The following is an 18,094-nucleotide window of genomic DNA, read 5'->3' on the forward strand; positions in this document are numbered from 1 at the left end:
AAACTGCAAATTTATCAAGCTGTGTATTTTATTTTATGCTGCCCCAACACCACATTTGATGCCATTATTTCACATCGCTCCACACCTTGTGTAAGCTGTCAATGGGAAAAATTGAAGAGTCAAGTAAGTTCCAGCAGAAGCCACTCTGGGGAAAAAAAATGCAATGGATGAACACCACATTTTCCCAAAGCATTTTCATGTGGCTGCTTACTTTTATGCCAGATTTTTACACACTGGTAAGTTGTTGTTGAAAATCATGTCAATGACTGATGACGTATAGGTTATACTTTACTGAAAAGCTGCTAGCCAGCAAAGGAGCAATTTTGCTTATTGTTTTCAAATATTGAAGGCTCTGCTGCCTCATCCAGTCCCAACTTCCCTTCTGCAGCCTGCTGTTCCTTAGCCGGTTTTCCATTTTCCTGCTGTTCTTGAGACGGCTTCCCTTCAGCCTGCTAACCCTGTGCCATCTTCCATTCAGTCTGCTAGCCCCGTGCCAGCTTCCCTCCAGCCTGCTAATCCCGTGCCTGCTTCCCTCCAGCCGGCTAACCCCATGCCTGCTTCCCTCCAGCCGGCTAACCCCGTGCCTGCTTCCCTCCAACCTGCTAACCCCGTGCCTGCTTCCCTCCGGCCTGCTAACCCCGTGCCAGCTTCCCTCCAACCTGCTAATCCCGTGCCTGCTTCCCTCCGGCCTGCTAACCCCGTGCCAGCTTCCCTCCAACCTGCTAACCCCGTGCCTGCTTCCCTCCAACCTGCTAACCCCGTGCCAGCTTCCCTCCAACCTGCTAACCCCGTGCCAGCTTCCCTCCGGCCTGCTAACCCCGTGCCAGCTTCCCTCCAGCCTGCTAACCCCGTGCCTGCTTCCCTCCGGCCTGCTAACCCCGTGCCAGCTTCCCTCCGGCCTGCTAACCCCTTGCCAGCTTCCCTCCAGCCTGCTAACCCCGTGCCAGCTTCCCTCTGGCCTGCTAACCCCGTGCCAGTTCCCTCCAGCCTGCTGACCTAGCGTTGGTCTTGACTTGTTACCTCAACATTGAACTTTGTGCTTCATTAACTCTTATTGTGCTGTTCCTTGTTGTTTCTCCTGGCCTCGATGTGTCAGTGCATACCTTCAGTTAACCCTTCATTTGATCTGGTGAAAAAAAGCTATTTTCTGTTATTAACCCCTGCATACCTATTTGTTTTTCAGCCAGCCTTCTCCTAGGTCTGTACTCCCTACACTCCAAGACCAGTGGCCCCTGAAATTTTACTGTGGCTCCCAAGTAGTCACTTCAGTACAATTACTGCCCATAGTTACATAGGGTTGAAAAAAGACCAGAGTCCATCAAGTTCAACTCTTCCTAGTGAACCCAACACACACATAGACCCATACTGACCTATCTATTTACTCATATACATAAACCATATATACCAACATATACTTAGCATACAGTATGTAGTACCATTCAAAGGGCACATGTATCCTTGCCAGTGCTTTTTCTATATAGGTCTTTATGAAACTATTAAGAATTTTGGGTGAAATGTAATAAAAGCTGCAAATGGAAAAAAAATTTGCACAAAAAAGAATAAAAACTTTCATTTCACATTGTAATATTCTGTTAGACAGTTATTGCATTGTGCATAGCACACTCTTAAGGCAAGCTAAAATGTGTGTTACTTTTTTTACTTTTTCAGTAAGAAGTTTTATTAAATGCACTGCATACGATTTGCAATCTTTCTTCTGCTGTCGAATGTGGTCACTAAACAGTTCCAGGTATGCAAAAGCTATATTAAATTTGCAAAAAGAAAAAATTGGTTCATGCAAGTGCATAATTTTCTGTGAACAACTTTTTTTTGCATTTTCCTGTTAAGGGTTTCTTTTGATTGCAGGAATTCTTTTGTGTGAATTTGTTGCTGATTTGTGAAGTTTGGATGGCTTGATAGTGCCTCTACTCTATTTGAATAACCTATATACAGGACTGACAGGGAAAGCAACTCTTATTGACTTGTACCTTTCTTTTGATTGCTGCTGTTTTCTTGTCTTGAGCACAATGGTGGTCAAGCCACACTGCGTGCCTTAAGGTCCCCATACACGGTAAGATCCGCGGATCTTCCCCCGACATCCCCTACCTACGTGTGGGTCATATCGGGGATCTTGAAGTTAAAAAAAAATAATCCGATCGTTTGGCCCTGGGGCCAAACGACCGGATTATGTAGGCGGCAATAGGGCAGTGGGTTTGGGGACCGCATCAACGAGCCGATGCGACTGAATCTTTTAACCTGGCCGATCGATATCTGGCCAATTTCAGGCCAGATATCGGTCGGCCAGCCCGCTCGTTTCTGCCCCTACATGGGCAGATAAGCTGCCGAGTCGGTCCAAGGGACCGATATCGGCGGCTTCTATTGGCCCGTGTATGGGGGCCTTTAGCCATAATTTTACATTGTATTTCCTTACGTAACACTGGGCAAATTTGTACCTGGGCAGTAACCCTTAGCTACCAACCAGTTGGTGATTTGCTGTTTTCAGCCTGCTGCTGGTCGAACACTAAAAGCAATTATCTGACATGTCATGGGTTACTACCCTGGTGCACATTTGTTTAGTGTTTATAAATGACTGGAAACAAATTCTTTTTGGAGATTATCAGGCTTCAGAACATTCTATTTGGTAATGAGTTCAATTAACTTCACGTTACAGGAAGATTTTCTTTGTGACTATTTAAATCAAGTTCCTCCAGATCATCTGCATACCAGCCTTAAACTAATCGCAACCAGAGATAACTAACCACCTGCTGTAACAACATATACTCTGTAAAGTTTCATTACAAGCTAGGAGCCAGGCCGTATATTCTCAGTGGTTGTAGATAATATGAAGGTATAAATAGGGTCTGTCTTTCAAACCAAAACACAGCTTTATGCTTTTTACACTCTTAAATGTTTGTGGGACCTTTTCTAGCTTTAGGCAAATAAACCCTGTAACCATTTCAAAAGACCATGAGTGTGTTTGTAATATTATTTAGTAATTCTATCGGCTCTGTTAAAAACATTTGCTGTTTATGTGTTCCTTGTCTGTGTGCTTTTCTTGACATATCCTGTAGAATTATCCTGCTAGAAATTATTTTAGACACAGGATGGTTATTTGTGGTGTCTTATGAAGCAGAAAGCTCTTCAGAGTCTTGATCAATTTCAGAAAATTATACTTTACCCAAATAATGAAAAATAAATTAATTAAATAAGGACTAGTGAAAGAAATGTAATTGGAAGTAAATTTCCAATATGCATTCATTAACATTTTCCAATGTTTTTAAAGTTCCCATTATGCCTTGCACGTTCTGTGATTAAAAGACCAGTGTAGAAACATGTTACTCATAATCTGAGCTGGAATCTTGGATGGAGGAGTACTGAATTAGTTACATTGTTTCATCAGCAGTACAGAGAAAGGAAATAGTGAAACAGAAGCTGCTTTCAATAGATTAAATATTTACAAAAAACAAATGTGTTTATTTCTTTTGTTTAATATATGTTGGAAAGTTGCTTAGAATAGTATAACATCCATTATACAAAAAAAACTGTTTTTGGGTGGACGTCTCCTTTAAATAAATTAGCTATTAGAAAGGATTACCTTTTATTACATTACCCCCCTAATGAATTAGAACAGGGCTAGTCACCTCTAGCAACCATTCAGCAGGTAGCATTTACTGGTCACCAGTCAAACAAGTATCTTATTGGTTGCTATGGATTACTGTATCTGGGAAAATGTTGTGACTTTTATTACATATGGGGGTAAGCGTTTTACAATTCTTTCTAAAATGTTACCTAGACATGTGTGTAAATAAGAAACACAAGTATGTTGCTTGTTTATGTACCACAGTAACCATCGTCCACATTCAGTAGGGTGGATCTTTTTTACATTTCTTACACTAATATATGGACAAGCCCAGTTACAGTATAACTGTGGAAGATTGTTTTTGTGTTTAATATTCAGCTTACTCATTTACACATGACAGTGTTCCTTAGGAGACACAAGGGAGACTGATGATTTAATAATGCTGGGCAACTGTTATTAGCATTTTTACTGTTTTTTTAACTCTCTGGCAATCTGTAGCATTTCCTTGGGAATTGTAAATAATCCTCTTAAAGTTTGCTGAAATACAGAGACTATTTGTAGCCAATTGTTGAAGCAAGCTAGATCCTACCTACCAACCTGGGGATAAGATGTATCTACTAATATTGATTGAACACACATTGGGCCTGTTCTGTCTTGTTTCCTATTGAGGCAGTTATTAATCCTGTCACAACCCATCTAGACCTTCTTTCTAAAAATCAAGATGCATTACTCTACTTACACGGCTAATCACATTTCCTAAACTGATCTGCCTTATTTTTCAGTTTAGCCTGTAAAAACTTAGAAAGTAAAACTCTACAAGTGTAGCCTCACTAAAGATACTTGAATCCAAAACACTCCTGCTGCCTTCCTCAACCTTCCATGTAAACTTATGCTACTACCTTGGTATTATAACATATCTTCCCCTAGGCTTGCTTTCTCTGGGTTTAAACTGCTGACCTGGTGACTCAGTAAACAAACCACTGTGCTGAATAGATTAAAGGGATTCTGTCATGATTTTATGGTGTACTTGTTATTACTAAATTACACTGTGTATATTGCAAAAAATGCACTCTACCATTTAAAATGTTATTATTGAACCAACAAATGTATTTATTTAGCTGTAATATTGGTGTGTAGGCAGCCAACTCGGTTAATTGTGCAACATCCTAAGCTTTTAGACAGAGCCAGCACTTCACAATGGAACTGCTTTTAGATTAGCAATTGTTTCTTCTACTCAATGTAGCAGAGCATACTTGGATTTTTACTATTGAGTGTTATTCTCATATCTACCACTAAGTGGGGCATGGGAGCATTTTTCACAACACAGGTGTCAGGGATCTGTTATCTTGCTACTTCCTGTTTTTCTGCTGATCGGCTGCTGGGGGGGGGAGAGGGGGCGATAGCACTCCAACTTGCAGTGCGCAGTACAGAATGACTTAATTTTATCAGAGCACAAGTCACATGGCTGAGGGCATATGGGAAACTAAGAATATGTCTAGCCCCATGTCAAACGTCAAAATATTTAGTTTTCAATGCAGGTTTCTGCTGGAAAGGCACTAAATTATGTATAAATGCTCCCCTGTAAATCATTAACTAACGTCCATAGATCTAACTTGCCACTGTTTTTTGTTCATACGTAACAGGCACTCCTGCCATGATTATATCATATGTTGCCCTAAACATTTTGGCTGGTAACAGACACGAAAGCTATAATTTTTTTTCAAAATGACGTTATCATCCAAACATTTCATACATTATGCATGAAATTGCGTGATGGTTAAAAATTAGAACCATTAGGAAACCTTACTGGCTAAATTATACAGAGGTATGAGGAGTATTTAACAGGCTACCTTGCAGTGCGATTTACTTCCTGTTTCTACAGTGAATCAAATTTACTCCCCCAAAAACGGTAGAGGCAGTCATTACCCACCTCTAAAAGAACTTTGATGGAAATGGGTTGAACCTGCTGGAAAAAAACAACTGCTTTTAAAATATCAACTACTGCAGAAAACACATTATTAGTATAATAATTTGTATTAGTATTTTCCTTCTCTAGATGTAACACCTTTTGGCTTATATTAGTATGTTTAGGTCAGGGAGATGGTTAAATTCCTTAGGAGATGGTTCATTCCTTTTTTAACAGTTTACAGTAATGTGATTTTTCTTAAAGTGTATCTTTGTCTAAATGTTTTCTTTTGTTCTATTAGATGCTGAGTATCTGGTCACTATTCTTTGTATTATAATGCAGTGTATTCTCTACTGAAACCAGAGGCCACAGTTTCGTGCTTTCAGGCCAAGACTTTGTTTTTGGAGGTTTCCATGACAAGTAAATGATGTTCTGCCAATTGTCAGTCATCCCATGTGTCACTAACAAAAGCTGTCATTGTGGGGATTTACAGGCTGGACAAGTATGCAGTGTGAAATGGTGATCAATCTACAAAACTATTTACATCACGCTAGAAGGGCCACTTCTTTTTTATAGTGAGATTATCAATAGAAACAAGAAAAATTGATCTAAATAACCTTTGCCTTTTAGACTGAATCATTATGCTCGATGTACTGTATGTTCCCTTCTAATGTACATTGCTGTGAATATGTTGGGGCTTTATAAACACGTGATAATAATAATAACAAACTATAAAAGGGTTAGGAGGAAACAGTATACCACAAGTGTTATATTCCTCTTATACATATTTAGTAAAGAACAGCCACAAATAAAGGAAATACCTTAGTGTGTATCAAATGTGTATCTGTACAATATGTTGGTTGGAATTTGAGAATATTGGCTGTCTCTCTTATATAGAGTATTTCCTTATGATACAGTATCTGGCTGGCAGCCTAATCACCCAGGTCAGTTTAAAAAATTGCTTTTTCTGGAAGCTGGTTAATTCCTTGTTAGTGTAGGTTCTAAGTTTTAAATCCATTGCTTTCAATTTGTGGCCTGGGTCTTTTATAAACTTGGGTCACATTCCTGCTTCCTTGATTTAGAAATATCAAGGGTGTCACCATGGGAATGGACTGTAGATAGTCTTTTACGATTCTTTAGGCACATTTTGATGAAGGGCTGGCAAACAACTCTTTGCTAACTGTCTGTAGCCTTCATGATAGCCCTGCTACAAGGATCTCAATTGGCACCATATCCTGAATGGGGAATTATCAGAATCACATGAAGACCAAAAAGGTTTCAAAATATAATCAGCTATGATTCAGTTCAGCTTCTCATTATATATTTATTTTAAATAAAAGTCTCTGGGACCCTCAGCAGCCTTACCCGAGCCCCCTTACCCCAAAGACAAAGTGTAACATCCTGCCTGGAATTAAACCAGTGACCTGCAGGCTGCTGTGCAGTATCTTTTTCCACAGCTCTATTTGAGCAGACAGCTAAGGTCCTGGTTCCCTGCTATGTTACCCTTGTATATGTAGGCAGGGTTAGTTTCACCTGTTGTTAATCTGGTCACAGGTGCCCTGTGTTAACCATCAACCTGCCTATAAAACCCTCTGCTATACACTCAGTTATTGCCCATTATAGGTCTTTCTAGCAAAGTTCCTGGGTGTGCTGTGATTCTGTGTATTTGGTTCTGATCCTTGCCTGTATCCTGACTTTGAGTGAATTTCGCCTGAACTGACCCCATGCCTGTTTTTGGATCCTGATTCTTTACCGTGCTACTGTTTTGGTTTTGACCTGGCCTGTCTGACTCTGATTCTACTAAGCTTATTTAGTCCTTTTCAAACAATCTGGTCTCACTTTAAAGGTGGCCATACACGTGGCGATCTAACGATGTTTCGTGCGACCATCGGTCGCACGAAACATCGTCAGATCCGCCACACACCGTCAGGGCTGAAACAGCAGATAAGGAGGTAGAAACAATAGGATTTCTACCTCCTTCTGCCGATTCAGCCCTGACGGCAGATTTTGGTCAGGCGCCTTCTATGGCGCCCGATCAAAATTTTCTAACCTGGCCGATCGGCGAGTCGTCCGATATCAGCAGCTTCCTGCGATATCAGTCGACTCGCCGACATGCCATACACGCACCGATTATCGTACGAAACGAGGTTTCGTACGATAGTATCGGTGCGTGTATGGCCAGCTTAAGACCTGGCGGCACCTGAGTAGTGGAGGGCTCCACCCAAAGCGAAAGGTGGCTGTTATAGGTAGAAATGGGAGCTGTGATCGGGACCTTGGCAATTGTTCTGGGTTTTGGGTTACCGATATTGACAAAGTCTATCAAGCTCAGCCTGTCCAAGTGACCTTTAGTGCATGGGCCACACTGCTAACTGATTTGTTAAAGAGGTGGGTCACTAAATTTAGTATGATGTAGATAAAGGCATTCTCACATAATTTGCATTTGGTCTTTATTTTTCATTATTTCTTAAATTAGTTGCCAGTTACAGCAGCAACCAAACAACAAACTGGAAGATTGGAAGAGTTGGAGAGGGGGGTAAACAAAAACATATAAAAAATATTTTGAAAACCTTTTTATTGTTTACAGAATAAAGAAAAGGCTTTCGAGATGGACCTGACAGTGGGCATACTTTATGAATTCTTCCAAGACACTAATGGTGTCTTAAAATCAGGTCTCCGTGCTGTTAAGAGTGGGTCTCCATTGAAATCCTTTAATAAACAATAGTAAGTATAATACCAGTTGGTTGCAAAGTTCCACACTAAAGCTGGCCATACATGTGGCGATCTGACGATGGTCGCACGAAACATCGTCAGATGTGCCACACACCATTCAGGACTGAATCGGCAGGTAAGGAGGTAGAAACAATAGGATTTCTACCTCCTTCTGCTGATTCAGCTCTGAAGGGAGATTTTGATCAGGCGCCTTCTATGGCACCCGATCAAAATTTTCCAACTGGTCCGATCGGCGAGTCGGCCGATATCAGCAGCTTCCTGCGATATCGGTCGACTCGCCGACATACCATACACACACCGAATATCGTACGAAACGAGGTTTCGTACGATATTATCGGTGCGTGTATGGCCACCTTTACTTTGAGTTCTCTGAGAAAACATGTTAAGAAATCCCACTCCAAGAGAAGGTTTTAGAGAATTTCCTGTGCTGGAATTGTCTGAAACGGTAATCACAGTTAATACCTGCATGCCCTGAACACTAAGGGCAGATTTACTAAATCTCTACCTTTTTCTCATTTTTTCTTTTTAAAAATTCAAATAAACTCATTTCCACGAATGTCTGACATTTACTAAAAAGTATGAACTGAAAGTAACTGCAGGAAAAAGCCACAAAACTGTGACATTTTTAATTGTCACACTAAAACCTCTACTTTTTACAACTGTCGCAGCGTCAAAAATCAGATAACCTGATTTGAATAAAAGAAGTTTCCTCAAGAGAAGGGAATTTACCATTGACTTTCTACATGATCTCGACAAGTTTTAGCTGGCAAATTGTCGGACTTGGATTTTTAGACATTTTGTCAAAGAGCAAATATCTAAAAATTCACGACTTTTAGTGCTAAAAAATCAGAATTGCATAAAATAAACCAGAAAGAGGAGACACTTGCAGCTACCCCAGGCTGATTTGTTTTTCTCCTAACAGGGGCACCAGCCCGGGGTAACATTTTGGCACCCCTAAGTGGCTTAGCCTTTCCTTCTCCTTTAATATAGCCATTAGACAAAAAAATTGTGTTTTGATAAATGCCCTAAAATATGTTCTGGGAATCCTCTTAAATGCCAAAGTGACAGATTAAAGTGTTTTCAAAGACAATTTGCATTTTTTACAATTTACACTGCCCATACATTTAAAGATCTGCTTGTGTAGTGAGGCAGCTAAATTAGTGGACCTTTGCCCAATTTGATACAGGACAAAGTACCTACACTGCACAATAGATATCTGCTAAATTTTTGGTTAGATATCTGTCAGAAGGGCCCATAAATTGGCAGATAAACTTCTGACTCGGCCTAAAGGTGCCAAATTAAATCTGCCTTTATATGGCCAGCTTTAGTCACAGGCTGGACACCCCCCAGTGAATATCATAACCAAACTTGGACCCTGTACTAGTGCTCCTCTTTGCTGAACAGGCCTAGGTTTTGGGGCAGAATTATCAAATACAAGAATTCCAAATTTTCAGCAGTTCACTATTTTCCTGACAGTCAGGAAAGCAGGCCTTTGTTGTAGCAAAGCTAATATATGTGGAGTCTGTTTTATGGGGTGCTCAGTGCATCTCAGCAGCAGTGCTGATCCACCAAATCCATGCTCCCCAATGCATATCATATTTTCTATTCATTGAACAGAACACTAAGCCTAATACACATATCCCTTTGTATCAAAAGGCCACTAGCAATAATAAACAGTATATGTCTAAAGGTGTAAGAATGTTACCATAAGCTATAAATGTAGCTGAAATTATCACTGCTCAACAGACATGTTGGAGTATGTTTAAGTGCTATATATTAAACAGAGGAAGCCTAAAAACATGACAAGACATTGAAATATTGTCTTGGGACTCCTGAATCTTTAGAAACTGAAAAATCAACCACATTTGCTAGAATCCCTAAAATTAGTTTTGTGACGGTTTAAATTTCTTTTCGTACCCTTCCGTAGATACAGCATCTGCTGCTTCCAACTGCATGAGGCAGCCCCAGTTTCAATTCTCTGTGATGTTAGTGGTGTCTTCATCCTTCAGTGGTAGCCAATCAGAAATAAGTATATAGGGTGCCAAAGAGTGATGCCATGCTTAGGCACAATGTCAGAGTGACTTTATGATGATATAAAGAGGATAAGAATAAGAATAGCCCAAAACAAATTGAAAATAAAAGCTATAAATATATGACTTAATATTCCCATTCATTAAATATAAAGGCAAATAACAAAGTAGCTTGTGTCCCTTTATACAGCAGCAGTGCAATTTACCATCTGTCATGATCTCCCTGAGGAGACGCCATGGAGTACCAGGAAGTTGGGAGCCTGAAGACTGGGTAACCCGGAGTGTAACCATATACCACAGAACTGATGTCAGAGGCCATGATGATCAGTGGAAGGAACTTTAATGAACGTAGTAAAGTAGGTAATAGTGCACACAATGGATATACACACACTTGATTAGTTGAAACGGCAGGCAGAGACGATATCCAATTCAGGCCAAAGGTCAGGAAACAAGCAGCAAACAAGTGAAGTTGAGGACAGGCCAAGGTCAGAATCGGGAAATCAGAACAGAACAAGGAAGGGCACCAGAGAACATGGCAAGGGCAGGAACAAGACTCAGAATCTGGAGCTTGGAACCAGAAGAGGGTCACAGGATAATATCACAGAACAATGGAATCAGCGGCAGGGTCACAGGAACAGCTTAATGACCAAGCAAGGTGCATTGGTCAGGGACAAGCTTATAAAGGGTCATGATTAGATGGGAGGATAATGAGGTGGGCGGAGGAAAGGGAGCTGAAAGAAAAGTAGAAAACAGAAAAGAGAATCAGACAGGATTGGCCCAAAATGCCTCCAGTGGCTCAGGAGACAAATGCATGTTGCCAGAAACACATTAAGCCATGTTCAAATCCCCACTGATCCTGACACCATCAGACTTTGCTATCTATTGCTGTGTATGTAGGGAAGAGAAAACAAACTCTGAATATCTTACATCCTATACTATATATATGTCTAGCATTGGGGGCTATAATTTATTAAAACTAGTGATCCCTGAAAAATTTGCGAATCTTTCTGGTGAAAAATTCAGGAAACGGTGAAAATGTCACCTGTCAAAAAAAATTGTTGCAACAATTCTTTTGACACCCACGACAATTCTTTTGATGCCCAACTATTCTTTTGATGCCCGCAACAATTCTTTTGATGTGGGCAACAATTTTTGGACACGCTGCAAATTTTTTCATCTGTTTCGCAAAACAATCCAAGCCAATGGCGTAACGCGGAAATTCGCCGTGAATCCATGCCTGCCGAAACATTTCACTAATTAAAACCACAGAGAAAGAGTTCCACCTCATAAAGCAAGTACTGGGCTGCACAAAATACATACTTCATTTAAAAGTGGTGTTAGAGGACTAAGGGGGGACAAAAATTTAATGAAAATGAATTACAACAGAAAAGTTTAACTGGAAGCCCCAAGGCAGCGTGAATCATTCAAGGAACTGAAAATGTTTAATAGTTCAGCACATTCAAGGCTTATCTTATTTATTATTAGCAAAACAGTATAATGCTTTGGAGAGATAGCCTAATGGAGGGAGGGGTATCACCCAAAAAAGTATGCTGTTTGCTACAATCTGTGGCATTAAGCACTGCATGCGTTGTCTAGGCAGCTCCTGTCTGCATACCTTATTGGTTCCGTGTGATTACAATAATGTCAGATTTCCTGGGCTGGTGCTATATTTGCACAGACGAGCACTGGCCTAGAAAATAAACTAAGCAGTAAGAGTTTAATTCATAGGCCAGCGCTCTTCTGTGTAAAAAATAGCAACAGCACCACCACAATATGTATTGTGTTGAAATATATTTAGCCTGATACAGGCATATGTTTTTGTCCTTTACATATGTGGTTTATGGTTACAGACAAAAACAACAAATGTCATAAGTGGAGATTAACAAAAGGCCTAGCCTATCCCAAAAATCCCAATTACCCTACTGTATGTGAGAATAGAGCTATAAGATCTTCTATAGAAAACCATCTATTGGTAGCCGTGCCAAAGACAACTTCTACCCTTCTTCCCTGGCTGGTACACTTTCTCATAGAGTTCCTTTGGACTGACCACAGGTAGGCAGAGGTGGAAGGAAAGATAAAAGCTGTAAAAGTTTATTACATACATGTTTATTATTTATTACTGTTATTGTACAATTATCATTGTTAAAATCTAATAAAAAATATAAGTTACAAAAAAAAAAAAGCTGTAAAAGTAAGACAAAAACATATCAGTTGTAACTGCCAGTAGGAGATTGGCAAATATTTATTTATCATACTTAGTACCTGAGCACCTTTATGCTGGGGGCAAAAAGAGTGGTTTGCAGAGGCCTGATCCCAGGTAGAGCACTCAGGCAGCAACCTAGAAACACTAAGGTTCACACAACAAGTGGAGACCAGAATACCATAAAGTAAAAAAACTGCTTAACTTTCATAAAAGACAACATATAACAGTTATTGGGCAAAGAAATACAATGTTTGTACTTGTGCTGGAAAACAATATATCATGTTAAGTAAAGTAGGTTAGTGTAGAAAAAAATCACTTAAATGTTGAAAAAATGACAGTGATTTAGGAAGCCAGATTCTTTAGGCAGAGCTTTATGGCTAGAATCATAGCTATTCATAACAGAGATCTTCTTTGAAACCTATTGATCATATGACTACATGAGTTTGATCAGTATAAATTACCAGTCTAAACAAGGTAAAAGGCAATGGCACACAAGGAGGTTTATGTTACCCAAGTGTGACAAATATCCTGAAAACTTATTTTAAAGGGAACCTGTCACCCTAAGAAATATTTCCAAATGTATTTATATCATGTTAGTTGAGCAAAATAAACTTCACTTACCCTATAGAAATAATATACATTTTGTTTTCTTTAGTCTAGTGCCCTGTAGTTTTTGAAAACTGGACATACAGTATCTTGAAACAGAAAAAGGCCCAAAACTAACTAGATGGGCAATAAAATGAATGTTGTTATATTTAATAAGGTGGCTTATAAAATGTATTCATTTATTAAGGTGGCTTTTCCTATCTCCACCTGGGAAATACACTTCTTTCTAAAAAAAAAATGTTCAAAACAATACTTGCATAGACTTAATCCTAAGGGAAATAAGAAAGCCTTCATTATATTGCTATAACTATATTTAGAGCAATCTACAAAACCATCTACTTCAAATCAGAATTATTATTTGATCTTAATCATTTACATGATGTTAGGCAAAGGTATAAAGATATTTTTCCTATGACTAGTGTAAGGCATGGGGAATTTTTTCACAAAGAAAATTCTTGTCTTGATGTAAAAAAATCAGAGGTTTATTTTATTTCACAAGACCTCTATCAAAAAAAACAAATAGGCAAGGCTCTTATTTACACATGTAGCAGAGACTTGCAAAGCAGACTTTGTTACAGAAAATAAAAAAAAAAACCTGCTATTCACAGCATGCAGCAGCTCTTCTGAGAAACAGCACTTCCCCTTTACAATGACTCTCTGCTTGCAGAGTCCTCCAGCCTTTTATAGGAGTCAGAGCTCCCACAATGCACTGCAATATTCCCTTTAAATTCCAGGAAGTGCTGCTGGCCTGCCTCTTAGAGGTGCAAGCCACCACACCCGGCTGGATCAGAGGTATGGTAATACTTTTATGTTTAGAGTTGCACTTGTAATAAGTATTTTAAATGCCTTGCTAGCAATACATCTAACAAATGCATTACTTTTCCATACATGCATATCTTGCACATTTAAATATAACACAAAATACATTTCAGGTTTTTAACATAAACTAGCTAGTTAAATGCATGGTTCACAGGGGCTGACAGATTCAGAGTAAAAACAGAAAAGTGCATTAGGTGGCCAGCCTAATGGAGAGAAGGAAAAATAGTAGATAGGAAATTTACATTCACCCAAAAGAGATCTCTCAGTCCATGTGAACACTTGCATTAAAATTAATGTAGCAGACTTTAGCACAAATTACAAATTATAGTTTTACAATTCACATCTTCACAACTAGTAATGGTCCCCCTTGTAAAGAACAGGCCCAATTTTTTGTGTTAAACAGCTAATCTTAGGCTCACACGTCTTTCAATACCAGGAGGATAAAGGTCACAGCAGAACAGGCCTTGGTGTGTCAGGCAATCCCCAGCCTTACAAACTGACATCACACGGATGGAGTCCCAGCATTGTTCTTTTGCACGCTAACCCCAACAATGGGTACTCAGAGAACAGCCTATATGCTTGGTTTAGGCTTGCATCTACTGATTCAGCAATCTGAAGCACAGGCAGGCTGGAAAGTTCAACCACCTTTTCCAGTACATACTAATCACAAATCTTTTGCACATGCCATATATTTCCCACAAAAAATGTATACATGGCACATAAGGATAATGGTACTCTTTACTGTAACTTATAAGTTTACACAGAGCGGAATCTGGGGCAGGGAGCACTCCACACCCCCCTCCCCGATTAAAAATAACAGAGTGTATCAAACTGTGCTAGAAAATCTGCAACTCTGCACCTGACATATTTAAAAAATGTAACTCCCTGTGTACAAAAAAATTGGATGACACTTTAGCAACCAAAATCTACATGCCACTTGACTGTTATTTCCTTATCTGAGTGATCACTGCTTATTGGAAAAAAGCTTTTGTTATGAACAGATAATCTCATTCAGATAAATGGAAAGGGTCTGCCAAACCTAGTTTCCACCCTGTAGCTGGGTTAAAAACAAATATATCTAAACAAAGTCAGATAGGACAGTGTTTTAACCTTCACCCAAGCAATGTGTGTAGTTTTAGGGCTCTGGCACACGGGGAGATTAGTCACCCGTGACAAATCTCCCTGTTCGCGGGCGACTAATCTCCCTGAGTTGCCATCAGTTGCTAAAATGTAAGTCGCCGGTGGGATGGCACGCGCGGCGGCGCGATTTCGGCAAATCGGCGAAAATGCCTCGTGAGGCAACTTCGGTGATTTGCCGAAATCGCCTGCGCATTGTGTGCCATCCCACCGGCGACTTACATTTTCGCCGGTGGGATGGCAATTCGGGGAGATTAGTTGCCCGCGAACAGGGAGATTTGTCGCGGGCGACTAATCACCCCGTGTGCCAGAGCCCTTAGCAAATATGACAAATACTATGAAGGTGCATTTATATACATCATAGATATTATATACAACTCAGTTTTTTCCTAGAGTGAGTTGCATGCAAAACCCCATTCATTAAATTTCTTTTAAATCTCTGCTCCTTTCAAGGACATTACCTTATTTAAGGATTGTCACCCAGCAGACTACCAGTAAAAAATCTAGCTTCCCCATTCAGCAACTCCCCTTCCTGTAATGCAGGGATCCCCAACCTTTCTTACTCGTGAGCCACAGTCAAATATAAAAAGACTTGGAGAGCAACACAAGCACCATAAGTTTATGGAGGTGCCAAATAAGGGCTAAGATTGGCTATTAGGCAGCCTCTATGCACACTATCGGCTTACAGGAAGCTTTGGTAGTAAATCTTGTTTTTTATTCAAAGAAAACTTGCCACCAAGTCAGGAATTCAAAAATAACTACCTGGTTTGGGGGCACTGAGAGCAACATCCAAGGGGTTGTGGAGCAACATATGTTGCTCATGAGCCCCTAGTTGGGGATCACTGCATTAAAGGTACTTGTAGCTGTTTTTTTTACATAATGGTGAATATTATTTATAATGTACTGAATCGGCATTATTATATGGTCCCTTTTTAAAAATGGACTTTCATTTTGAGAATTTTAGATATCCTAAGAGACATTATGATGGACTATTATGAGTTATTCATGATATGCATAAAAAAAGCTGACATGGCAGAATAAAGATCAGTGCTATTTCCTAAAACACTTCCAAGTATGATACACATTTGTATTATAGGGGCCTAGAGAAAGCAACAATATTTTATCACATGATTGTTGGGCAGCTTAATCTGTTAGCACTGTCAACATAAATAATGGTAATGATATTTATGATGATAAAATTGTGACATCGTGCATCTGAATTAAGTGATTTGCAATCTAAATTATCCATACACTATGCTCTTAATTTTTAATTGCAATTAACATATACAATATAATAAAAATACAAACTTCAGTTGGGCCTGTCCCCATGACAATAAATACTTATAACAACCACCTTTGACCACAAACACAACTATGACTCCTTTGCAATAGGTCTCCACCACCTCTTCACGCCTAGATTTGTCAATATTTGACCATCCCTCCTTACAAGGTGCTTGAGTTCTGCCAGGTTTCCTGGGGAGTGTTACTGGACAGAAATCATCAAGTCATTCCACAAACGTTGCATTGGGCTTCTGACTAGCATTTCCACATAAGCTTTGGCTGTGTCTTTTGGGTCATGTGTTCTTCTATTCCATTTTTTTGCTCTTCTGCATATGAGCACATCTATTTTGAAATCTATAGTGGTTACTAGTTCCACCAATTACCAAGTACTAAAAAAACGAATTACATAATGTAATCACCGGTGGGAAAACATATGATGTGTTGCTTGGGTTTTCCCGAAGTTGCCTCAAGAGGAAACTTTTTTTACTGTATGTTTGTTTATATTGAATGAAGGAATAAGCTTTAAGCACATAAATAATTAAAAAAGATTCAAAATTTGTGTTCATAAAGGCAATACATTACATCTTGTTGTACCTGTCACATCTAAAAGCTAGTTTAAAAGTTACTGTGCAAACACAGCAAAATAATGTTAGGCCCCTCTAAGCTTTGAAAATTAGATGTCTATCATTCAATCTCCTGCTTTGTCCCGTATTCCTCTCCTCTCCAAACAGTTGCAGGTTTTACTTCCTGTATAATGTGCCTCTGCACCTAAACCAAAGAGGTAACTATGAATGAGTTGCGAAGTTTGTGTAAAGGGACTCTGTACTAAACCCATGATAAGAAACCTTGTGTTTTCTCCCTTACTCTAATGGTATTCAACAATTCTTTGATGCAGACATTACAGATGTGAGGTCTACTAGAGAAGCCATCCCATAAAGAGCTCCCTTTACAAAAGCGGTATATGGTTTTGTTATAGTTATAAGAAATTTATAATAATCAGCTATGAGAACTTGACAAAAAAAATTACAAAAACATTCTTCAAGTCATTTTTATAACAAAAAAGGCAAAGCTGAATAATTAGATTTACTTTTTAACAGATCTTACTGAAAAAAACTTCTTGCACCTTTTGAAGAAAGCCTATCTCAAGAGATGCATTTGTATCATCCTAATGATTTACTGGTTAAATCAGACCTTTAAGAGGTTAGAGTGATTATTATATGGTACCTTACTAATATATACAGTACATTGTAATCAACCCCCCCATTAATCACCTTTTTTTTCACTGTAAACACCAAACCCCATGTATATACTTCCATGTACCATCAAGGTTTCATTTTCCTAAGTCCTGCAATGAGTATAAGTAACCTGCATACTTTTGAATCCCATGTGCATAACTAATCTTCCACTTAAGATGGTCATACAAATACCAATAAACTTCTACAAAATGTTTTGGTATATGTATGTTTGGTGGATGATATCTCTGTACCATGGATATCAGACTGTTCATTGATGAGATGTGTTTAAAAAACTTTCATTTGTCTATGTTCCTGCCAGGCCGAGCTGGTCCAATGAGAATGTTACCCACAAGCAACTCATACTAGGCTGGAGGCTTAACCTGAAGATGAGACAAGAAGTGCAGCAGTGGAGAGAGGCTGGAAGGCCGAATAACGAAGTACCGGGGAGTAGGCAAAGGAGTATTCAAACGGATCCGGGTCAAGGCAGGCAGCAAGGTTCACAGGCGAGTTATCTCTTGGAGTACTGATTAATAGAGTACTTTTACTGAAGTAATTGAGAAGAGGTGGCAG

At 39.4% G+C, this 18,094-nt stretch overlaps 1 protein-coding gene across 1 annotated transcript in view; it reads left to right on the forward strand.

Annotated features, from left to right (window-relative positions):
* The first annotated feature begins 13,741 nt into the window (after positions 1 to 13,741).
* cyp1a1 (cytochrome P450 family 1 subfamily A member 1) overlaps positions 13,742 to 18,094 on the forward strand; it is a 37,712-nt gene continuing 33,359 nt past the window's right edge. Inside the window, exons 1-2 of the mRNA XM_031897500.1 lie at positions 13,742 to 13,844; positions 17,844 to 18,027. Coding sequence (XP_031753360.1) covers positions 17,911 to 18,027 — 117 coding nt within the window. The 5' untranslated portion in view covers positions 13,742 to 13,844; positions 17,844 to 17,910. The remainder of the gene's footprint in view (positions 13,845 to 17,843; positions 18,028 to 18,094) is intronic.

The sequence above is a fragment of the Xenopus tropicalis genome, chromosome 3 (assembly GCF_000004195.4).
Source record: "Xenopus tropicalis strain Nigerian chromosome 3, UCB_Xtro_10.0, whole genome shotgun sequence".
NCBI classification, from domain to species: Eukaryota; Metazoa; Chordata; class Amphibia; order Anura; family Pipidae; genus Xenopus; species Xenopus tropicalis.